This window comes from Cupressus sempervirens, chromosome 9, assembly GCF_028749045.1.
Source record: "Cupressus sempervirens isolate cs-2001-9-10 chromosome 9, ASM2874904v1, whole genome shotgun sequence".
Lineage (NCBI taxonomy): Eukaryota > Viridiplantae > Streptophyta > Pinopsida > Cupressales > Cupressaceae > Cupressus > Cupressus sempervirens.
In genome coordinates, this window is record NC_143126.1 from 63,680,487 (window position 1) to 63,707,037 (window position 26,551).

The 26,551-nt window shown below is 36.0% G+C and overlaps 2 protein-coding genes across 2 annotated transcripts; both read right to left on the reverse strand.

Moving 5' to 3' along the window:
• Positions 1–286: 286 nt before the first annotated feature.
• LOC149537644 (uncharacterized) lies at positions 287–718 on the reverse strand. The gene has a single exon (XM_089802358.1). It carries the CDS (start codon positions 716–718, stop codon positions 287–289), a length of 432 nt encoding a protein of 143 aa, XP_089658484.1.
• Positions 719–928: 210 nt separating this feature from the next.
• On the reverse strand, positions 929–4,909 carry LOC149537645 (uncharacterized). Its single transcript, XM_089802359.1, has 3 exons — positions 4,277–4,909; positions 2,841–3,904; positions 929–1,913 (listed from the first exon to the last, which is right to left on the reverse strand). Exons 1-3 carry the CDS (start codon positions 4,907–4,909, stop codon positions 929–931), a joined length of 2,682 nt encoding a protein of 893 aa, XP_089658485.1.
• Positions 4,910–26,551: the final 21,642 nt, after the last annotated feature.

Genomic DNA, 26,551 nt, shown 5'->3' on the forward strand with positions numbered 1-26,551 from the left:
ACTACCAAATAGGACTATATACCTTTACAAGTGGGAAAATGTTTATTAAAATCCTATTTTAAACTCAAACTAGCTTCAAGCCTCCTTGAAGGAAACACTCCAATTACATTGCAAAGAAGATCTTCATAGACCATGATTAGATTGCAGATGGAAAAATGTCTACATATGATCTAGAGTTGATACCACCTATTCTATCAGCCATGCTTTGTCCTCCAATGCCAAAATGATGAAGAAGGAATGTTCCCAAGGAGTGCTCTGCACCATACTACCCCTCTCTGAAAAAAACTCAAGTCCCTTGAGTTGGGATAGTGTCAAAAACAAAACCTGCCTTCTCTATTTCAGCCTTTGTCATCCATGTGGCATCTTCAGCAGGTAACCCAGTCCATTTGACCAGGTATGCATAGTATGTTGCCCTCCTAGTTTGTTTAGTCACCTTCTTATCAAGGATACATTCAATCTGAGGTTTATGTGCTTTGGGCAATTGAGAATCATCACCTTTATTGTCTAAATCTGTACCTGCATCACAAATGTCAGTAGGTTCTTTATATGCATATAAATCTGATACATTAAATATTGGGGAAAGACCAACATCTGGAGGTAGTTCAATTTTGTATGCATTGTTGCCACATCTTTGCAAAATTCTGAATGGCCCTGCCTTCTTCATCATCAATTTGGTATATTTCCCTTTAGGAAATCTTTCCTTTTTAAGGTGCACCATCACTAAGTCACCTACCTTGAATTTGAGGTCTCTTCTTTTCTTATTGGCCTAATTTTTGTATTTGTCTGCAGTCCTTTCCAACCTGTCCTTCAGCTGCTGCTGAATGTCCTTCATCACTTGGGCAAAGTCTTGTGCTTGGGCACTCTTTCTATCAAGGTGACTGATGTCTCTTAGTTCTAATACACCTCTTGGATGCTCCCCATAGACAATCTAAAATGGTGTCAATCCAGTGCTTCTATTGACTGAGTCATTATAGGCATATTCGGCTTGTGGTAGGATAGAGTCCCATGATCCTCCATGCTGTTGTGAGAGACATCTTAGCATGTTCCCCAATGATCTATTTGTGACCTCTATTTGCCCATCAGACTGTGGGTGATAAGCAGATGAGAAGTTCAAATTAGTTCCAAGCCTTTTCCATAGTGTCCTCCAAAAATGGCCAAGGAACTTGGAGTCTCTGTCTGAAACAATAGATCTAGGAAGACCATGTAGTCTTACAACCTCCTTAAAGAAAAGCCCTGCAATATGAGAGGCATCATGTGTGGTTCTACAAGGAATGAAGTGAGCCATTTTAGAAAATCTGTCAACAACAACAAATACACTGTCATTTGCTGCCCTTGTTTTTGGCAAACCCAAGACAAAGTCCATACTTATTGAATCCCATGGCTTGCAAGGAATGGGTAATGGAGTGTATAAACCTGCATTTGAAGCATGACCCTTTGCTTTTTGACAGATTATGCAACTATCTACAAACTTCCTAACATCAGATTGCAATTTGGGCCAATGGTAAAATCTTTTTACCTGTTCCAAGGTCTTGTCTAAACCAAAGTGACCTGACATACCTCCACAATGCTTGTCCTTAATTATATTTTCTCTATATGAACCCCTTGGTACACATAGTTTCCCTCCTTTGAACAATAAGCCCTCTTGAATCAAATAGTCTGCAAAATCAGAATGGTATCTATCTCCCATGTCTTGGAAAACTTTGTAAATCTCTTTAAAATCTTCATCTTGAGGGTACATGTCCTTCATGGCATCAATACCCACACTTTCAAGGTCAATTGATTGGATCATGAGGTTCCTCCTACTCAAGGCATCAGCAACCTTGTTGATGACCCCCTTCTTGTGCTTAATGGAGAAGGTATATGACTGCATAAACTCCATACATTTGATATGCCTCTGGTTCAATTTATCCTGCCTGTTCAAGAAACTTAAAGCCTGGTTATCAGTGAAAACAATGAATTCTTTAGGAAGTAAGTAATGCCTCCATCTCTTCAAAGATTGCACCATTGCATATAACTCTAAATCATAGACTGAATACTTCTATTTAGCCTCATTTAATTTCTCACTGAAAAAGACAATTGGTCTGCCCTCTTGACTTAGTACCCCTCCAATAGCTTTGGTGCTGGCATCACATTCAACTGTAAACACTTTGTTAAAATCAGGAAATGTTAAAATAGGTCCTTGGGCAATTCTTTGTTTTAGGAGTTCAAATGCTTCTTGGGCTGCTTGTGTCCACACAAAATTACATTTCTTTCCACCTTTTATTGTGTCAATCATCGGAGCAGAGATTCCACTAAAATTCTTAATAAATTTCCTATAAAAGTTGCATAGACCATGGAAACTCTTCACTTCACTTGGACTTGTGGGTGTAGGCCAATGCATGATAGCCTCAATTTTAGTGGGGTCCATCTTCAAACAATCCTTAGAAATGACAAATCCAAGAAAAATCAATTCTTGTTTAACAAAGGTGCACTTTTCAAGGTTTATTTTCAATTCTTCCTCATGAAGTCTTTGCAATACAAGATCTATGTGTTTTAGGTGTTCTTCTTTATCCTTACTGAAAATTAGGATATCATCTAAGTATACAACCACAAACTTGTTGAGAAAGGGTTTGAGGACCTCATTCATGAGCCTCATAAAGGTGCTTGGTGCATTTGACAATCCAAATGGCATGACAAGCCATTCATAGAGTCCCTCATTGGTTTTAAAGGCTGTTTTCCACTCATCCCCTTCTCTTACCCTGATTTGATGGTATCCACTTTTCAAGTCTATCTTAGAATAAAACTTTGCCCCTCCTAGGCAATCAAGAAGGTCTTCCATCCTAGGCATGGGAAACCTATACCTTATTGTTATCTTGTTTATAGCCCTTGAATCCACACATAGCCTCCAAGTGCCCTCTTTCTTTGGTGCTAACACAGCAGGGACTGCACATGGGCTAACACTTTTCCTAATCAAGCCTTTAGACAACAAATCCTCAATTTGTCTAGCTGTCTCTTCATTTTGTTCTGGGGTTAACTTATAGGCAGCCTTATTGGGTAGTGTAGCCCCTGGTATTAGGTCTATACAATGACTAATTTCCCTTTTTGGTGGTAAAGTCGAAGGTGAACTGCCTGCCACAATCCCATGGTATTTGTTTAACAATTCCCTAACCTCTCTAAGTTCCACTTCACTTAAACCATGATCCAATATTACTTTGTTTGACACATCATTCTTAGGTTTAGTCACAATTGCAAAACAAGGAGTATCTTTCACTTTTAAGGACTGCAAAAATTCCTTTTCACCAACCAATGCAATACTACTTACCATATGGTCCATCTTTCCATCATCCGGTAGTGGATTCATTGTGTACTTGACTCCATCTTTCAGAATAGTGTACACATTTGTATGCCCATCATGTTTTGCATTGACATCATATTGCCATGGCCTCCCAAGCAAGAGGTGGCATGCATCCATATTAGTCACATCACATAAAATTGTGTCAGCATATTCACCCAATGTGAATTCAACCCAAACCTGCTCATTCACTAAGGTATGATTTTCCTTTGTTAACCATGAAGCCTTATATGGATAAGGGTGAGGAATTGTTTGCAATTTTAACTTGTTAACCATTTCTCTAGAGGCTATATTATCTGTTGAACCTGAATCAACTATCAACTTGCATACCTTTCCTTTTACCTTGCAATTTGTCCTGAATAATGATCTTCTCTGTGGTGGATCTGCAGGTTGTGGTACCTTCAAAAGTGTCCTTTGCATCATGAGGCACTCTCCATGTTCAGCATCAGCAGGTTTGGAGGTTGTGGTGTGATAGGATGAGATGCTTTGCCCATCCTCTTCTTCTTGCAACAGATTGATTCTCCTATCCACAGGTTTACTGGATTCTCCACCTTTTTGAGGACACTTGAATGACTGATGCCCGGTTTGGTTACATGTAAAACATCTGCCTGTGAACACTTGACCTCCTCTTCCTCTCCCATTGCCTCCTCCTTGGTTCCTATTGGGTCTCCTACCCCTAAAGGAGCCTCTTTGACTGGTGTATGGTTCATGGTTCCTGGTTTCAGCATTATTTCTACCATGAAATCTGCCCCCTCTACCTCTAAATGAATTACTTCCTCTTCCCCTATTATTTTCACTTCTCCTCTTCAATTTTTCTTCTATTTTTAATGCAAGATTGAAACATTGGTGGACAGATTCTAAATTGATCAATGTAAGTTCATCTTATATGCTAAACTTTAAGCCATTAACATACCTTGCCAACTTTTGTTTGCTTGATTCATTTACCTTTGCTCTTAGGGTCAAGTTATGGAATTCTTGAGTGTAACCACTCACATCCATGTCCCTTTGCTTTAGGTTTTGTAGTCTTTGATTTATGAGGACTTCATAATCCTCCGGTACAAATTGCTTCTTCACTTCAGCCTTCATCCTTTTCCATGTTGAAATGGGTTCCTTGCCCTCATCCAACCTTTCATTTTGAACAAAGTTCCACCAAGTAAGGGCTGGCCCCTTCAACTTGGCTTTGGCAATCTTCACCCTTTGACTAGCAGGGATATAATCACATTCAAAGTGATTGTCTAGTGCCTCTATCCAATCCAGGCACTCATCTGGATTCAACCGGCCATAAAACATAGGGATGTCACCCCCTTTTGCACCCACTCTCTCCAAAGCTTGAAGAAGTGGTCTTTGCTCCAATGGAATCTCACTTCCATAAGTATCTCTCTCAACTTCTTCTCCTTCTGACTCATAATCATTACCCTTTTTCAATTTGCCTTGGAGCTTTTCAAGCTCTCTCCTCATGTTTCTATTCTCTTCCCTGACTGCCGTACTTTCAGCCATTTGTTCTTTCACCAACTTGGCTAGTTCAATATTGGTGATCCTCAATGGGATCTCCCTCTCTCCATCTTCTCCATCCGACATTTTTGATGAACAAACCACTCACCAAGGTCTTCCTCCTGCTCTGATACCACCTGATGCAGAGTGGCAAGTGGAATAACCAAATTTGGCCTAAGTTGTCCTTAGGACTTACACAACCCACAATTTTACTCTCCAAGTCTAGGATCACTTCAAGGATCCACCAAGCTCTGCAACAACCCTTTCTCCAAGGTTTGGACAATCTCCCAATTCTTGGAAGGCTCAATCCAGCTTTGTCTCCAATTTGCCTTTAGGGACTAAATCCCTGATTTAGGCCTTTTAGTGCTTCTGCAACTTCTAGCACTCACAACACAAGACAATTATTGGGACACCTCCAAATGTTCCCCCACACTGCAAATAACCCACAATTTGGGTTCTCCAACTTCTGCAACACCAAAATCCACAACTCACCTAGTTGTCCTACTAGGTCTCCATACCCTGTTTTCCTGCAACAAATCCAAAATTCTCCAAACAACTTGTCAAACAAATTAGTGTTTTAGATACCCTTTATCCCACTCTATCAATCCCCCAAAAATCAAATTCCCAATCCACTCCTGCACTACAGAACCTCTCCTATGCACACAGACCTAATGGGCCCAATTAGGCTTGGTTTACAAAGGAGCAGTACGGAAATGGGTTCATGGATGGAAAGAAATGATTGGGCAACCTCAAGGAATGTTTATCTCAACAACTTCTACCCTTGGTTGCAATTTATTCAATCAAATTCCTTCTGATTTCCATACAGTTACTAAATCCTAGTTCAAACCAACACCTAGACTTGAACTAGGGCTTGCATGCAAAATGTGCTCTCACCATTGAAATTGATCCTAATTCTAGAGAATGAAAGAACAACATGTAAGCTTGCAGATTCATTGGGTTTTGTGCCCCTGAGGTCAAATAGGTGCACTCTATTTGCCCATTTGCACAAAACCCTTGCTAAAGGGAGGGTTTGGTGGTTGTTTGAGAACAAAATGCAATAACTATCGACTCCCTTCACCAAAAACCTTCAAACCGATTGCAAAAGTTTTCTAACACACCAAGGTTTCGAATCCATGCATTTTTTTGCAGATACTCTTCCGTACAGCACATGCAGAATTCAAAAACCAGAGATTCTACCATGAAAACTGAGAGTTTTTTTGTATTAATGCAATCAAAATCCTTACAATTTCCCTCTCTTCTTTTGGGAAGGTGGAATATGACTTAAATACCATGCCTATACCGATCAACCACCTTGGGATCAGTTTCTAACTGATTTAACCATTATTTACAAAAGTTGCTAATTGTTGCTGAGCAACTTTTGAAAAGTTGATAGCAACTTTTGTTGCATCTTGCCGATAAGCAACTTTTTGCTTCCAAACTACTTTAAAACATTCCTAACCTAATCTTAGACATGCCTAGAGCCTTTTAAGGCTATATAAGACTTATTCAAAACACCTAATGCTATTAGCCCTATAGGTCACATGAGTCCTTGGTTTATAAACTACCAAATAGGACTATGTACCTTTACAAGTGGGCAAATGTTTATTAAAATCCTATTTTAAACTCAAACTAGCTTCAAGCCTCCTTGAAGGAAACACTCCAATTACATTGCAAAGAAGATCTTCATAGACCATGATTAGATTGCAGATGGAAAAATGTCTACATATGATGTAGAGTTGATACCACCTATTCTATTAGCCATGCTTTGTCCTCCAATGCCAAGATGATGAAGAAGGAATGTTCCCAAGGAGTGCTCTACACCACCATGGCCTTGATGGAACATGCAATGGCTGATATAGGCTAGTATTGTGACTAAACCCCTTGGCAACTTGACAAACCTGGCAACTCTGTACAAACTTCTTCACATCTTGTGTAATTTGAGGCCAAAAGTAATGTTCTCTAAGAATGGCAATGGTCTTATCTCAACCAAAATGTCTTTCCATCCCTCCACTATGTTTCATCTTAATTAGATTTTCCCTCATGGAACTCCTTGAAATGCAAAATTGACTACCTTTCAACAACATGCCATCCTGAATCAAATAGTCTAACCACTTGGTTCTATCTACAGCAACAGGTTCTTTACAAGCTTTCCATGCTTGAGCAAAATCAGGATCCTCGGGGTACAAATTCTTGAGTTCATCAAACCAAACTACTTCAACCTACATTTTTGTAAGCAACAACTGTCTCCTACTTAGTGCATCTGCAACCCTATTAGATTTTCCACTTCTATGGTTCAACACAAATGTATAGCTCTGCAAGAACTCTACCCACTTCATATGCCTCTGATTCAATTTACCTTGGCTATTTAGGTACTGTAATGCCTAATGATCAGTATAAAAAACAAATTCTTTTGGCAATAAATAATGCCTCCATTTCTTTAAGGCCTAAACTATTGCATAGAACTCTTGATCATAAACAGAATGCTTCTTCTTTGCATCATTCAATTTTTCACTAAAATATGCAATAGGCTTACCTTCTTGGCTTAATACTGGCCCAATAACACTGCAACTGGCATCAAAATCTACTTGGAAAACCTTTCTAAAATCTAGAAGTGCCAACATAGGCTATTCTGTTACCTTCTTCTTAAGCAATTCAACACTTCTCGCAGCTGCTGCAGTCCATTTGAACTCTTTTCTATCCCCTCTTATTGTATCAATTAGGGGTGCACATATGCTAATGAAATTCTTAATAAACTTACTCTAAAAACTAACCAGACCATGAAATGATCTTACCTCAGTAGAAAACCTTGGAGTAGGCCATTCCAAGATGGCTTTCACCTTCTCTGGATCCATTTTGAGACCTTCAGGTGATATAACAAACCCCAAATAGACTAACTCCCTTTTTGCAAAGTTACACTTCTTCAAATTAATTAATAGTTTCTCTTCCCTTAGCCTTTCAAGGACACTATGAATATGCAATAAATTTTCTTCCAAAGTCTTACAAAAAATTAAAATATCATCCAAATAGACAATAACATTTTTTCCCAAGAACTTCTTTAGTACCTCATTCATGAGCCGCATGTAGATGCTTGAGGAATTCGTCAATCCAAAGGGCATGACTAACCACTCATAAAGACCCTCCTTGGTCTTGAAGGCTGTTTTCCACTCATCTCCTTCTAAAATTTGTATCTAGTGATAACCACTCTTCAGATCTATATTTGTGAAGTACTAAGCTCCACTCAAGTAGTCCATAATATTATCCATCCTTGGCGAAGGAAACTGGTACTTGATAGTGATCCTATTTATAGCTCGAGAATCTATACATGTCCTCCACTCTCCATCCTTCTTTGGTGTGAGTATTGAAGGTACTACACATGGACTTAGGCTCTCTCGAATCAAGCCCTTCTTCAACTGCTCTTGAACCTGTCTATTTAGCTCCTCTATTTTAGTAGGAGTCATCCTATGAGCAGCTTTGTTTGGAAAACTAGCTCCTTGAATCAGATCTATCTGATGATTGATTCACCTTATTGGTGGCAATCCATCTGGAAAATTATCAGAGATAATATCTCCAAACTCACCTAGTAAATTTGAAACTTCAAGTGGCATTTCACTACCACCTTCTTTATCTTTCCTAGGAATCAAAGCGTAGCACATATGCTGATGTTTCATGCCATCTAAAAACTTCCTTTCATCAACAAGACAAATCCTAGCACTACTACATACCTTTTCACCTTCCTTTTTCATGGGCTTCAATTTTTGGCGAACTCCATCCTTTGTCAGAGAGTATGTGTTTGCATGTCCATCATGTACTGCATGTCTATTAAACTGCCATGGTCTACCCAACAATAGATGGAAAACATCCATCAAAATAACATCATAGAGAACTTCATCATGGTAACTCCCAATTTTGAATTTCACTAAACAATTTTCACTTACTAGGACCTTATGATCATCTTTTACCCAAGCAATCCGATAGGGCTGGGGATGTTTCTCCCTCTTGAGCTTCAGCTTAGAGACCATCTCTTCTAATACCAAGTTATTAGTGCTACCACCATCAATGATTATGTCACAACATTTATCCTCACACTTGCATCTGGTATGGAACAAACTCCTCCATTGTCCTAGTTCAATCTAACCACTTAGTAGGACTCTTTCATTTAGCAAGGTCTCTCCTCTTTTTGCATCCTCTGAATTTGATGATTGTGCATCATCATCCACATGAGCAACCCTAGCTTGGCCCTTAGCTCTCCTATCAGTCCTTCCTTATCATTGAGGGCATTCAAAGGCACAATGGCCTTCTTCATTGCAATGGAAATAGGTACCATGGAAGCCTCCTCTTCCTTGTCCAAGTCCTCTACCTCTTCCTCTCTGATTTCCAAAGTCTTGGTCATGGGAGCGGTTGAAACCCCCCATTCCTCTAGTTCCTGCTAGTACCCTCATCTTCATTTTTCTTTTGGGTTTCATTGCGGCCTCTAGATGACCTACCGCTTCCCCTTCCTCCTTGACCGCACCCTCTTTTTCTTCCTTCAAACCTTTTATTCAGCTTCTCTTTAACTCGTAGGGCAAACGGGTATGCCTCTTCAACGCTAGTCATTTTTACCAGACTTAATTCCTCCTAGATGCTAGGTCGCAACCCACTGATATAACAAGCAACCTTCTCCTTATTTGCTGCTGCATGTCCCGCTCTAATCAAAAGTCAGTAAAATTCCTCTATATATTCTTGGATTGATCTTCCTGCTTGCTTTAACCCATGCATCTTCTTAAACAAACCAAGCTCATAGTCCACAGGAATGAACTACTTCAATTTGTCCACCATGCGATCCCATCTTGTGATCTTCTCCTTTCCTCTTCTGTTTCTTTCCAATTGGACCTCTTGCCACCAAATTTTGGTGTGGCTTTTTAGTTTGGCCTTTGCAAACTTAACCCTATCTTGGTCCTTGATATCCTCATTCTCAAAGTATTCTTCCAGTTCATTGATCCAATCGATCAACTCATCTGGTTTTAGATTTCCTAAAAATACACCCACTTCATTTGTGGGTCTTTTCCCAAACTTAGTAATGGCCCTAAAAAGCCTTTCCTGTACATGATTCAAAACTTCCCCATCAAATTCCCCTTCTGGTCCCATAACTTCTTCTTCATTGTCATCCTCACTGTCGTCACCAACGACAACATTTGCTCACCCTCTATGGAGCTCCTCTTGCAATGCTTGCACTTGCCTTTGGAGGGCTCTAACCTCCTTAGGATTAATAGCTCTAGCCCTTCCACCATAATCTCTTCATGGAGGCATCTTCTAACTCGATCCCACAACCACACAGTCCTGGTGCAAACTGCCTCAGAGTCAGTGCTCTGTCTACACACTCCAGAAAACCAGCTCTGATACCACTTGATGGGGACACAACCCAAGACAAAATGGACACAAAAGAAAAGGGAAAATTATATTAACTGAGAAAATAAGCTAGTACAATAGTATAGGAAAATAAACTTCAAAACATGCCCTAAGGGCTTACAATAGCATAAATCTGGAGATAATTTCTCCTTTTAGTACCTCGTCTCAAACTCCACTCCGAACTACCTTTTACAATGCTAGAAATCTCCTTAAATAGACCCTGGAGGGTTAAGGACTAGGAGTACATTCTAGAAAGTGCTATTAGGAATCCACCGACCAAATAGAAGGTTCTAGAAGCTGCAGTAGAAGTTGGCACAAATCTAGAAGAATCTAGAAATGGTAACTGAACTTTCGGGAGGCATAACTTTTGAATCGTAGCTCCGATTGACGAATCGTTTACATTTCTGTTAAGCTCTCGAAGTGCTCTATAGCCCTATGGAGGATCTTTTCTTGTCCCCCATTTTTTGTCCCTTTTCAAGGTCATTTAATGTCCCTAACCTGACTTTGAAGCATTCTAAGGAGGTCTCCAAAACCTGAAAAACTGTAATAACTTTCAAATCGTGGGGCCTTTTGACCTGATTCTTTTTCTGGAATTCTCTAAATCACAATTAAATTCATCTAGCCAATTCACACCTTCTAGGTCACCAAAATGATGGCCAAATTGCATGCTCCTATTTTTTTGAGATTTTCTAGCACACTTATAGTTGAACTGTGAGAGTTGGAACCTTTATTTGACCCAAATGGGTATCCAAAAATGTAAATACATGAAACAGAAACTAAGTCTAAGTACATTTTTTTGGGTGACACAGGATTTCCCTTATACCTTTGGATGCTCCTGCATCATTTATAGATGATGGGGAATGTTCTAGTGGTTCTAGAATTTGGAGAATTTTATCTACTTTTTTTTTCATCTAGTCTCATGTTCTAATTCACCATAGGTTGAAAGTTATCAAATTTTCTCAACACCCAAGGTGAAGGGTGAACGATGGAAGAGAAGATAGATTTTCTGGTTTTCAATGGCAAGATGAATGTAGATATAGCCTTGCATTGGATAGAAGCTTTCATCACATTATTTGAATGTGAGGACATCCCTGAAAAGAAAAGGGTAAATATGGAAAGATCCAAGTTGAATGGGGCAGCCCTAACTTGGTGCAACTTCATCCAGACAAAGAGGGTAAAGAATACAAAAAACATTATTAATTCATGGAATAGAATGATAGCTTTGATCAAATAAACCTATGTATCTAAGGATTTTGGAGTAAAACTCCGTAGGAGGAAGCAATTCCTCAAAAAAAAAGACATGGATGTAGGCACATATACAGAGGAGTTCCTGAAACTATGTATGAAGACCAATATGGTAGAAGATGAGGAGAAAAAATTTGCAAGATACTTAAATGGTTTGAAGGTGACCATTCAAGAGGAACTTAGCCTACATTTCCCTACCTTATTTAATAATTTTTATCAAATGGTACTAAAGGTAGAGGAAAAATGGAAGATAAAGAAAGATTTTGGCAAGGAAAGCACAATGATATTGGGAAGAACTTTAAAGGCAAGGCCAACTCTTGGAACAAGGGACAAATTAGTGATGGAAACAACAACATCTCCAACCAAAGAGACAAAGAAAATAGTGACTCTAAGTCAAGAGGAAACTATAGAAAAATAATAACTTTCAATAGATGAGAACAAACATAGGAAGAGGTAATAGACCTTTGAACTATTTCAATTGCAATCAAATGGGACACAATTGAGGAAGATGCTCGAAGAAGATGAACAATAACAATCCAGGTGAGAGGAGAGAAAAATTTGTCCAAGAAGATAATCAATAAGAGAATTTTGATGCTAGAGAATTAGAACTAGAGGAAGGATCATGTTTGATGATGAGGCAGGTCTTCCTTTAAGTACCAAAAACTCAAGGACCTCCATAAATGAAGAATCTCTTCAGGAAAAAGATCAAATATCAAGGAATGGTATGCAATGTCCTTATAGATTCTGTTTCAACTAAAAATCTTATGTCTTGTGAAATGGTGCAAAAGTTAAATCTTCCTAAGAAGCCACACTCTTACCCCTATCATGTGTAATGGTTATCCAAAGGCCAACAAACTCTAGTCATAGATCAAGCCTTTCTGATGTAGTTGAGATGGATGCCTCACACATACTTCTAGGTAGGCCATAGCAATTTGATCTTGATGTCATACACCATTGTAGGAAGAAAACCTACTCCATCACCAAAGATGGGAATACCTTCACTATGAAACCCCTCCCTAATAACAAATCTGAAAGAGATGGGTAGATTGGCTAGAAATTCATAGTTTCTATATTGTTCCTCTTTTGCTTTGATCTCTATTTCCTATAATCCTTCTTGTAGCACTAGATTCATTTCATATTTGAATTGCATGCTCTATAACCACTCAAATAAGGGCTCATCTCTCTTACGTAGAATCTTTGCCTCTACCACTTCCCTAGCCTTCATTTGGATGAACATTTTTAATAAGGAAATGAAATCTTTCCTTTTGAATTTTTATATAGACAAGGTATCATGGTTGGCCAAAATCTTATATTTCTCCATTTTGAGCCTCAGTAGTGCATTACTGAGTTTCTCTATGAGTGCAAGTTTCTCAAGTTTGAGTTTTCCACTCCACTCCCTGTCAATTTTCCCAAAGTGCTTGTCTTCTTTCAACTAGGAGATCATAGCCTAAATTTCTATGGCTATAGGGATTTTGGTGGTTGAAACTCTCAAGATTATTTCCAATGGGGTGATTAGTTTCTTGATGAAGCAATTAAACTTGTGAATCTTTTCCTTCATCTATACTTTAGCTAGTTTGAGACTTTCAAGTTGTCCTTCTATCACATCATTTGTTGATTTCCATAGGCCCACCTTTGTCTCATGTTTAACTTCTCTAAGGTCTATAGATTGCAATGTGAAGTCCCCTATATTTAGGTCTTTAATTCTTCCTTCCTTGGTGGGCTTAGAAATTTCCATAGTTAAGTGCCCTATATCAAGGTCTTTTCCAAGAATTGAGAAGGCCTTTTCCTTCTTAATTATACTCGATGCCAATCTAGAATGCATAGCTGGGGATAAAGTTTCTTCGTTGGGAGCTCCCTCCTCTCTCCTCTTCCTCTTTCTATCCAAGGTATCCTCAAGCCATGACTCAATGTCAATCATCTTAGATGTAGTCTTGAGTGTATCTACACTGAACATTTTCCTTTTGACTAGAGTTAATGTCTTCATAGATGAAGATAAAGGGTTCTTTGGAGGCTAAGAAATATGTTTTGAAGTGTTAAGACCCTTCTCTATTTCTATAGTCTTCTTTGTAGCTTCATTGGAATAAATAGATTCACTCTCACTACTTTCACCATCTCCAAGGTCCACCACTTGTATTTGGGGACTACTTGTTAGGAGTAATGCAACATTTATAGATGGAAGCAGACTATTGTGGGTTGAGAGAGCCACCATGAACACATTGTCCCTAAATTCTTTTTCCTTTTTCTTCTTGGCCCACCTTCATAGTTTCTAGAGAGTCAATGTAGATATGTTACTATGATGACATGTTACATTCATGACTAAGTTTGGTATTGATGTCAACATAGCAATCCTCTATGTTATTTGATAAAAGAAGAATGGAAAGATCAATTTGGTAAGGACGGCTAGTTAAGTATTCTAATATCTAAGGTTACAAGAGATAATTATGAGTATATAGTATATGTAGTTAACATCAAATGAAGAAATGATAAGTCTAGAAGAAGTTATGTTAGTTTTGGTGATGTATGTTCTAAGATAGAGTTTATAGAGGCATGTTTCGGTAACCTTGTTACATCACTTAGAAGAGTTGTTATTCTAAGAGTTGAGGTTGAGGATATGAAGAAGACATGTTGGCAATGACGTGAATAATTTTTCTTGTCAAATATTATGTGTAGACAAAGTTACTCAAGTTGCAAGGTGGAAGATTAATATTATCGCTAAGTGTACGTGTTCTTAATGTAGTCCTATAATGATTAATTGAGAAGCTCTAATAGCCAACTTAAGGAACTATTTTATGGACTTGGTATAAAGGAAGGAAAATTTCCTTTATCATAGGAGATGGAATAGTATTGATCAAAACTGATTGTAAGCAATAGAGTGAGGGGAGTGTAAAGTTGACCAAAGTAGAGTGGAAGTGAAGGAAACTCCATTGCTGAGGTTTTGTTGAGTGATCCATTGTTTGATATTTAGATCTAAGGTCTGTGACCTGGTCTACAAGGTTTGATAGTGTTTGGTTTGGTTAATAGAACAAAGGAAAGAAGAACATAATAGTACATTTTATGTTTGAGCAGTGAGCTCTTCTTCTAGTTGAAATTGCACGTTTGGGAAATGGGCCCTACTTGCATACATTGTACTACAATTCCTAACAAGGTTCTCACAACTCGTATTAGAATTGGATTCTTCTAATAGGGATTCAAAGTCTCCTAACAGGGACTCATATGAAAGGAATGTTTTAATAGAATCCTAAAAGAGTCCATCCTATAAAAAGGAATATTTATATTAGTACATCATCTTGTGGGCATTACTCCAATTGGGGATTTACCTATGATCAAGTGTTTCTCTAGTTAAAATATCTAGTGTAATTATCTATGTGCATCTTATTATGGTTTTTTTTTACTCTGATTGAATGGTCAATTGTGTTTAAAGAAGATAAATGTTTCAATTGTTGGATAACTGATTCACCTGCCCTCATTTATCTTGGTGGACTATTGTTGAGTAAATTTACAGAGTTGTGTCACCTATCAAGCTGATGTATCAAAATGATTGAACTTGAGTATTTATATCTAAAAATAAATTAATTCTAGCTAAGTTATATATGGTCTCACACTTTTCCAATTGGAAATATCTATTAAATGCATGTTTCATATTAGTTTGTATCCAATTACCAAAGAAATAAAATTAGTTTACAAAAGTTGCATTTCAATAACTCTTACTATTTATTATGATATTTTTTTAATAACATATAAATGACATTTTATTGAGCTCATAGTCAAGAATATTTTCATATAGAGTTTCTAGTGTTTTAATCACATATTGTATGTTATAATTAAAAAATTCTAAAAGCTCCTATTTTAACACTCAAAAAAGATGTCAATTTTGAGAAAGAAAAAATATTAAATCATATGAAAAAAACTTAAAAATTATATGATGTTCTAGAGGAGAGAGTCCTCTTCAAGAATGTATAATTTTTATCCTAGTCAGAATATATTTATTTTGAAAAATGTGGTGGGAGATGAAAATTGTCAATTGTAAGTGAGTTGAAATTTGAATCATTCTAAAAGAGAAAATATAGATCTAAAGCCAATTTTCATTTTTGATTGTTCTAGCTATATATATTCTATAACATATTTTGAGATCAAAGGGAAATAAGTTGATTTTCATATAGTTTTGTGGTGGGAACTAGACCCCTCATTTTCAGCATTTTTCAGCAGCTAAAAAATTCACTATAAAAATTAGGAAAATATATAAATTCTTATTTCAAATAATTCTGAAAAATTAGAATCCTAAAATTCATCCATTTCTAAACATTTCATTAATTTACTTCATTTTCAAATTCAAAATAATAATACTAATTTTATGTCATTGAAGGTGAATAGTTATACTTTTGTTAGCCTTTTCCTTTACAAAAGGGTGACACATGTTTGTGCTTTTACCCTGACATTTCTAACAAGAATTGCATTAGTCTCTTCTGTGGACAAGAATTTTAGATGGACCATATATAGTTTGTGTTCACATCACATGATTGGAGATAAAAGTAAGTTTATCACCTTGAATTATTATGATGGAAATATTGTAATGTTTGGTTATGATGCACCATGTCTGATAAAAGGAAATGTTATTATCAAAGTCACAAAAAATATTTTATGTAACAATGATTATTATGTTGAGGGACTTAACTATAATTGGTCCAGTGTGTCACAACTAAGTAATTTAGGTTGTAAGGTTGACTTTTAAAGAAAGATTGCTAAGATATATAATACTGATGGAAAACTAATTGGAAAGTGTGATCAACCTTGATATAGAGGATGCTACTTGTTTAATTGTAGAATTTGATGATGTGTGGCTATGGCACAAGAGGTTATGTCATGTTAATTTTAATAACTTGGTTAGTAGTAGTAACATTAAAAGATTTAGAGATTTGCATAAGTTGAAGAAACCTGACAATATAATTTGCAAATAATATCAGTCAAGCAAAATGACAAAGTCAAGTTTTAAGAGTAAGACTAATACCTCTAAAGGAATATTAGAGATTGTTCATATTGACATGTGTGGACCAATTGAAGTGAAAAGCCACAAAGGACATAAGTATATTATGCTACTTATTGATGATTATTCTAGAATGATGAGAATTAAGTTTCTAAAATAGAAATCTAATGCTTTCTAAATGTTTGAGATTTAACAGAGGAGAAGATTTTACATCAAATGAGTTTGAGATGTTTTGTAATGACAAAGGAATCAAAAGATCGACATCTTCTCCTAGGACCCATCCACAAAATGGAATTGTTGAAAGAAGGATTAGGTTTGTAATGTACTATGCTAGGATGCTCATGATAGAGAAAAATATTTCTTTGAAATATTGTAGAGAAGTTGTAAGTACAACTATCTATACCTTGAACCATGTGCAAGTCAAAAAAGGTACTAATTCAACACCTTTTGAACTATGGTATGGATACTCACCTAGTGTTATTCTAAAAGATTTTAGGAATGGTAAACTAGATTCAAAAGGTGAAGAAAGATTATTCCTTATTTATTCTCCAAGAATTAAATCTTATGAGTGTTTAAATACTAACACTAACAATGTTGTGAAAAGTGAAAATGTGAAATTTTCTGATTATACAAAAGTACATGAGGTTGAACCTATGAGGGAACTAGAAGAATACAAATCATTGGTATAGTTTTATGAAGGTATGGATTATGATGAAAATGTTGTAAATCAAGTTGTAAATCAACAACAAGTTTTAGTGACTGCTAAGTCACATACTTTGAATGTTGAGTTGCATTCAAGAACTAAGTTACATTCAGATGTTGAGTTACAAAATGAAGTTAGGGTACATTCTGATTCTAAGATTAGTGTGCATGAAAGAGACGTTCAACTAACTAACAGAGATGTACATAGTGATTTAGAAGTTGAGAGACCAAGTGAACAAACAAAAGTAGAACCAAGATTCTCTAAGTAAGTCTAGATATATAACCCTACTGCCCAAATCATTGGAGATAAAGATACTAGACCAATGACAAGGAACAAGTTAAGAAATGATATCTATCTGCTGAGCATGCAAGAACCTATAATAGTGAAAGATGCCTTAGAGGATGTGTATTGGAGTAAAGCCATGCAACAAGAGATTGAAAAAAATGAGAAAAATAAGACATGAACTCTATTTCCTAGACCAGAAGACAAAAATTGGATTGGTACTAAGTGGTTATACAGAAACAAGTTACGTTTTAGATTTTATCAAGTGGATGTTAAGTCTACATTTATGAATGGTATATTAGAGGAAGAGGTTTATTTAGAAAAACTAGAAGTATTTGTTTATGTTGTCAATAAAAACATGTTATCTAGACTATAAAAAGCTTTATATGGTTTGAAGCAAGCACCAAGAGCATGGTATGAAAGAGTTCATAATTATCTTCTAAAGATTGGATTTGAGAGGACTAATGATAATGACAATCTATACTTGAAGGCAAAGCAAGGAAAATGTATTTTACTATCTAAAATTTTTGCCAATGATATGATATTTTGACATCAAGATAAATTATGTATGGCTTTTGGAAATGAAATGAAGAAAGAATTTGAGATGTCTATGTTTGGAGAGATCAAGTGCTTTGTAGGCTTGTAAGTACATCAAATGAAATATGGTATATACATCACTCAGTCAAAGTATGTTAAGGACATATTGAAATCTTTTGGGTTGGGGGAATCTAAGCTAGTAATCACACCTATGGTAATTGGACATAAATTTTCAAAGAATGTTGATTCAGCTAAGGTCAATCAAACATTATTCCAGTCTATGATTGGAAAATTACAATATGTAGTACACAACAAACCTATTATTACATTATTTTTTGGGATAGTTGCAAGATTCTCTACTAATCCCAGGGAAAATCATTTGATGGATGTTAAGAGAATAATGAGATATCTAGAAGGAACAAAAGACTATGGTCTATACTATAAGAAAATTGAGAATTTTGAATTGAGAGCCTGCACTGATGTTGATTGGGATGGAAATATTGATGATAGAAAGAGCACTAGTGGAGGAGAATTTTTATTTGGAAAAGGCTAGTTACATGAGCTACAACAAAAAAAAATTGCATCTCTTAATCCACTACTGCAGCTTAATATGATGCTACTATAGTAAATTATACAAACATTGCATTGATCAAATAGCTACTCAAAGGTATGAAGCAGGGAATCATTGAACTCGTGATACTTTATTACGATAATACAAGTACTATAAATATGTCAAAGAATCTTGTGATGCATATAAAGACTAAGCACATTGTAATCAATTATCATTAACTAGGAGATTTAATTCAAGATATAGAGGTGAAGATGGAATATGTTAACACAAAATCACAAATAGTTTTTATCTTCACAAAAAAATTACCTAAGGATTCTCATGAGTATCTAAGAGGTAAACTAGGGTTAATACCCCTATAAAAGGCTATATGAGAAGAATGAGGAGTGCCTTTCATCAAATAATTTTATTTCAATATGTTAACATTGATGCAGTGGATCTTACTTTAGGAGTCGCCTAAAGTAATCAAAGAGTTGGAACTAAAATTTAGTCACAAGCTAGATGATAGAGGTATAAACTATAAATGTTCATATCTTCATATTAATATGAAAAGTCTTTAGCATTATTGTCACAGAGAGAGAAAGACAAAGAAATCTTGATAAATCTAAGGGAGAGAGAAATATTGCTCTTGTTGAGGGAGAAATTCTAACTATGGACAAAGATGTAAGAAAAAACTGAAGAAACATGAATACCTAGTAAAGAGGAAGTTAATGTCAAAGGAGAAATAAAAAGTGGTCTAGAGGAAGTTATAAGGATGAGTTGATCATAATAGAATACAAAATTTTGCATCCTATTTAGAAGATGAAAGTTGTTGATAGAGAGAGAGCTTTCAATATAAGGAATTATTTTCTTTTTGGTAATTTATTGGTTGTACTAATTTAGTTTAGCTAGTTTGGCTTGCCATCAATGCCAAAGAGGGATATTTTTTAAAACTTATTGATACAAGTATGAATATGTGTTTCAATCATTGTTTATTCATTGATATCAAACCTACAACTTACTGGTGTCATGAATATGTGTTTTGTCATTTAAGTACTATCATTTGTTTGATTGATGAAGAGTATTAAATCAAATGAGGTAACAATAGCACCTAGAGGAAAGGTTGAGTTTTGATATGGAAAAGGAGTACAATGATCAGTTAAGACAATGATATGATAGTCCATTGATAATCTACTTAAGGTTACAAAGTAAGGTTACACTGATTAAGTTTAGAAGAAAAAGTTAACCGGAGTTTGTCTACCAAGCTTTCCATTATACATAGTAGGTGCCAAGAAAAGTTATTGTAAGCTGAGAAAAAATTAGTTAGAGTCGAGAAAAGTCAATTTTAGTGTAAGCCAAGTGAAATAGTGTAAGCTGAGTAAATTTTAGTTGATGCCAAGCACCAACAAAATTTAGTTCATGCTGAATTTTTCTCATGTAGGAGAACCCACTCTAGATTTATCAAAGAAGGAACCTAAGGATCCTAAATAGTCTACTTAGGATAGATTTGCACATTGATCCAATTATAAGGCCTAGTTCCAAGATCAGGTATAATTATGTATCCTTGGGTAACTAAGGTCAATATGATAAATAATCTTTAAAATGTTTAGAATTATATTTTTATAATTTCTTTTCATATCTAGATCCATGTTGGATCACTTACTTTAGGTTAGGACCAAGTTTGGTCTTCAGATTTGCCTTTTTGCCAATTTTGCAAAAATTACTCAAAAGTTGTCAGGAACTTTTGAGCAACTTTGCAAAAAGTGTCAAATACATTGAAAAACCTTTCCTCCAATGGCTAGGTAGTTTAAATTGACCATTTAACTATTGGAGAAGTCCTACAAAGCCTCATAGGTTAATGTTAGGAACAACAATTATAATTTGGCATTCAATCAATACAAAATCAATATTTTCCTTGCAAAAACATGTGTTCCACTCTATTGTATGGAGTTGTATGGATGAGAATTTTCCATTTGTTATATAATTTGGAGAATTTTATCTACTTTATTGTGAATCAAGTCTCATTTTCTAATTCATCATAGGTTGAAAGTTATCAAATTTTCTCAATACCTAAGGTGAAGCATGAACCATGGAAGAGAAGATAGATTTTCCAATATTCAATGGCAAGATTAATGTAGATATAGCCTTTTCATTGGAGAGACGATATGATTGCATTCTTTGAATGTGAGGACATCCCTAAAAAGGAAATGGCAATGATGGCAAGATCTAAGTTGAAGTGGGCAGCACTAACTTTGTGGAACTTCATCCAGACATAGAGGGTAAAGAATGGAATGAACATGATTATTTCATGGAATAGAATGATAGCTTTGAACAAAGAAACCTATGTATTTGAGGATTATGGAGTACAACTCTATAGGAGGAAGTAATGTCTGAAACAAAAAGACATGGATGTAGGTATATATATAGAGGAGCTCCTAAAACTATGTATAAAGACCAATATGGCAGAAGATGAGGATGAGAAATTGGCAAGATACATGTATTGCTTGAAGGTGCCCATACAAGAGGAAGTTAGCCTAGATTTCCCTACCTTAGTTAATAAGTTCTATAAAATGGCACTAAAGATAGAGGAAAAATGGAAGAAAAAGAAAGATTTTGTCAAGGAAAAAGAAATGATAGTGGGAAGAACTTTAAAGACAAGGCCGACTCTTGGAACAAGGGACAAATTAGTGGTGGAAACAACAAGATCTCTAACCAAGGAGACAAAAAAATAGTGACTCTAATTCAAGAGGAAACTATAGAGAAATAAGACCGTTCAATAGAGGAGAAAAAATCTAGGAAGAGGTAATGGACCTTTGAAGTGTTTCAATTGCAATCAAATGGGACACAATTGAGGAATATGCTCAAAGAAGAGGAACAATAGCAATCAAGGTAAGAGGATAGAAAAATTTGTCCAAAAAGATAAGGAAGAAGACAATGTTGATGCTAGAGAAATGAAACAAGAGGAAGGATCATGTCTGATGATGAGGTAGGTCTTCCTTTAACTACCAAAAATTCAAGAACCTCCACAAAGGAAGAATCTCTTCAGGGAAAAGTCAAATATCAAGGAATGGTATGCAATGTCCTTATAGATGCTAGTTCAACTAAAAATCCTGTGTCTTGTAAAATGGTGTAGAAGTTAAATGTTCTTAAGAAGCCACACCCTTACCCCTATCATGTCTAATGGTTAACCAAAGGCCAACAAACTCTAGTCATAGAACAAGCCTTTGTGATGTAGTTGAGATGGATGCCTCACACATCCTTTTAGGTAGGCCCTATAAATTTGATGTTGATGTCGTACAACATTGTAGAAAGAAAACCTACTCCATCACCAAAGATGGGAATACCTTCACTATGAAGCCCCTGCCTAATATCAAATCTGAAAAAGAGCCAACTATGATTATCATAGGAGAAAAAGAAATACTAAAAACCTTGAAGGAATCTAATATGAAGTCATTTATTCTTATTTCAAATCTTAAGGATAACATTAGGTTTGATTAAAAGGATACCATACCAAATGAGATTGTTAATTTTTTGCTAAAGTACAAGGATGTCACTACTAGTGACTTTCCCACTAGCTTCCATCCCATTAGGGACATTAGCCATCAAATAGACCTTATACCTAACTCATCCTTGCCAAACAAGGCACCATATAAAATGACACCATTATAGCATGTAGAGATTGCAAAACAAGTTATTGAATTGTTGGAAAGAGGACTCATTGAAAAGTGTCTTACTCCTTGTGTCATACCTTCTATCTTTGCCCCTAAAAGGGATGGAAAATAGAGGTTGTGTACTTATAGTAGGGCTCTAAAAAGATTGCAATAAGGTACAAGTTCTGCATGCCAAGGATTGAGAACCTATCGAATCAACTAGGAGGTGCTTGCCACTTCACCAAGATAGACTTAAAGTCTAGATACCATCAAATTTGATTAAAGCCAGGAGATGAATGGAAGACACCATTCAAAGCAATTCAAAGTTTTTTTGAATGGTTAGTAATGCCTTTTAGTTTAAGCAATGACCCTACTACTTTTATGAGGCTTATGAATAATATATTCATAGATTCTATTGGCAATTTTTTTCTAATTTACCTTGGTGATATACTAATATTCAATCATAGCAAGGAAGAGCATATTGATCATGTAGAACATGTACTAAGAAGACTCCATCAGCACAATTTGGTAATCAACTTGGAAAAATGTATGTTTATGAAGAAGGAACTTGTGTTCCTAAGTTTAGTAATTTCACAAGGTACCCTCAAGGTGGATCTTGAGGAGGTGGATGCAATCATCAATTGGCCTCCACCAAAGAATCTAGGTGATGTGAGAAGCTTTATTTGGCTTTCTACTTTGTATATGACATTTATTAAAAATTCCAATCACGTGTGCACCAATGTTGGAAACAATAAAAGGTGGGACGAAAATCAAGTTTGCATGGACAAAGAAAGGAAATGATGCATTCCAATACTTGAAGAAGAGAGTTTCTCAGTATCCTAACTTGGTTCTCCTTGATTTTAGAAAAGTCTACACTATGGAGATCGATGCAATTAATGTGGCTATAGGTGTTTTCCTAAGCCAACAAGGCAAACCAATTGCTTCCTTTTCAAAAACATTAAATGAGGTGAAAAGGAAATACTATACATATGAGCTAGAGCTTTATGCCATGGTCCAAGCCCTTAAGAAATCATGCATTAAGTTTTCTAAATTTACAATAAAAACTTTTAGTCAGGCATCTTAAATGGGTAGAACAATTGCAGGCCATTACCTTCACTATTAAGCATAAAGAGGGTGTAGCAGACATCATTGTTGATGCTCTAAGTAGGAGAATTGGTCTTGTGGAAGAAGTTCAACTTCAAAGTGTTAGAATTGAGTCTCTCAAACACTTGTACCCAAATGAACCTGATTTTACAGAGACATATCAGATTTTCACAAAGATGGAAGATAGATATCATATTGATTATTCTTAATATCTAATTTAGAATGGGCTTCTCTTCAAAGGAACACAACTATGTATACCAAGGTTCTCAATGAGATCAAATATAATAAAATAAAAACATTGTGGTGGCCTAGCAGGTCACTTTGGCATTGACAAAACAATAGATATGGTGAAAAGAAGTTATTTTTAGCCCAAGATGAACAATGAAGTTAGCAAATTTATTGAATGTTGTACCATTTTCCAACAAGCTAACCAGATGACAATAAATCAAGGGCTCTACCAATCCTTACCAATCCCTTCAAGACCTTGGGAATCCATATCAATGGATTTTGTCATGGGACTACCCAAAACCAAGCAAGGTTATGATAGTGTATTTGTCATAGTGGACAAGTTCAGCAAGATAGCCCACTTTGTGCCATGCAAGAGCATAGATGATGCATATCATATAGCCAATCTCTTCTTCAAGGAAGTATTTCAAATTCATGACTTGCCTTAGACAATAGTATCAAATAGAGATGTTAAATTTTAAGGGCACTTTTGGAGCACACTCTTCAAGAAGCTGGGTACAAATCTAATAGATAGATGGGCAGATTGAGGTGGTGAATAGGCCCTTAGGCAATCTCCTAAGATTCCTTAGAAAGCAATATTCTCAAAGTTGGGATACAATTCTACCGCAAGCAAAATTTTCCTGCAATGGCTCTTTAAATAAAACAATAAGCAAAACACCTTTTCAAGCAATATATGGTCTACACACCAAGGGACCATTAGATCTAATGGAACTTCCCTCTAATTTTAAAATTAGTGCTTAAGTCAAATAATTGGTAGAACTAATAACAAAGGTACAACAAGAAGTGAGGGAAACATTGCAAAAATATAGTTTTTGAAATACAAAGAGAATGCTGACAAGAGAAGGAGAGAGGTCCAATTCAAAGTGGGAGACAAAGTTTAGGCTTTTCAAAGGAGAGACTACCCAAAGGAAGGTACACCAAACTATCAATGAAGAAGGTAGGCCCCTGTTGCATACTTAGCAAAATAGTGGATAATGCCTATGAGACCTGCCTTCCACTAACTTTGCAAATATCCCCCATAGTCAATGTTGAATATCTAACACCTTACAAGGTTGTTGTAGGATCATCAGATCAGCAACATGATGACACCAACGAGGAAGACTATGTTACCAATCATCCACAAAGAAAACTTGTGGAGTTAGAGGAAATATTAGATGCAAAGCTACTCAACAAAACTAGAACCAAGAAGTACATGCACTACTTAGTCAAATGGAAGGGCCTCCTCAACATAGATGCTACTTGGCTAATAGAAGACCAAATTTGGCAACATGGAACTTCAGTTGATTTTCTATCGTCAAGTAGGGACTTGAGTTTTAAAACTCAAGGGGAGTATGGTGCAGGATCACTCACTCTAGATTCATCAAAAAAGGCACCTAAGGATCCTAAATAGTCTACTTAGGATAGATTGGCACATTGATCCGGTTGTAAGGACTAGTTCTAGGATTAGGTTTAATTATGAACCCTTGGGTAACTAAGATGAAATATTGACATAGGCAAAGGATGAAGAACTAGGGCCAAATGCTCACCCAGCTATCCAAAGCACCCTACAAGAGCTAACACAATGGAAGCAAACACAAAGAACAACAACCTAAGGAAGAAGAAGAGTGAAATACTTTTATTGATTCATCAAACAATCTTCATACATTCCTAGTTTTTAGGCCTTTTGGGTTATGGCTGATTACAAATACATTCACATTCAAAGATCCAACTGCAAATTCACACTTTTAGTTCTACTCTACCATCTTCTTCTCAAAACTTTGCTAACTCTAAGCCTAAACACTCTCTATATACTTTCCAAAATGGCTTACAAATTATTCTAGAACATTACATAAAACATTACATAAGAGGAGGAAAAACACAACAATTGTCTAGACATATGCCAAGAAAAGATCTTAAAATAAATATCATGATAAAAAATAAATCCCACAAGTTAGCTCACATAAATCACATCTAAATGTTGACACTCAGCATACACTGGGTAACTCGACACATGAAGAAACACTCGTCATACATTTCATAAATTGACACATGAAGAGTCACTCAGCATACACTGGGTAACTTGGAACATGAAGTAATTTCTACAGTAACTCAGCACATGAAGGATTTCTTGGCACATGAAGGATTGCTAGGCACATGAAGGAATGCTAGGCACATGAAGGAACTACTAGGCACATGAAGGACTACTAGGAACATGAAGGAACTACTAGGCACATGAATAACTACTATGCACATGAAGGAACTATTAGTCACATGAATAACTACTAGGCACATCAAGGATTGCTAAGCACATGAAGGACTAGTAGGCACCAACTTGTAGAATGAACAAAAAATGAGCAGGATAACAAGGCAACCCAAGATGCTCTTGCAACAAATATGATCACTAAGCATAAAAATGCATAGAATTATAGGTTTATATATTATTTTAATATCTAGATCCATGTTGGATCATTTACTTTAGGTTTGGACCAATTTTGGTCTTTAGACTTGCATTTTTACAAATTTTGAAAAAATTGCTCAAAAGTTGTTAGCAACTTTTGAGCAACTTTGCAAAATTTGTCAAATACATCCAAAAACCTTTACTTGAATGGCTAGGTAATTTAAACTAACCATGTAACCATTGGAGAAGTCCTAAAAAACCTCATAGGCCAATCGTAAGAACAACAATTGTAATTTGGCATTCAATCAATACAAAATCAGTATTTTCCTTGCAAAAACACATGTTGTAGTCCTTTATACGGAACTGTATTGATGAGAGAGAATGTTCTTATGGTTCTAGAATTTGGAGAATTTTAAATACTTTTTTTTTCCTCAATATCATGTTCTAATTCATTATAGATTGAAAGTTATCAAATTTTATTGCTTGCTACCTAGGATTCAGCCTAGAAATCAACACTTTACTAGGGTTGGGTCATTTTCACACATTCAACCATGGGAATTCGATGCCCATTGGTGAAGTGCAAGGTGTGAATATATACTTTAACATTGTACATTTTTTTATCCCCAAGATTCAAGGAGTTGGGTTTGCCACCCTACCCTAGGTGTGTATCTT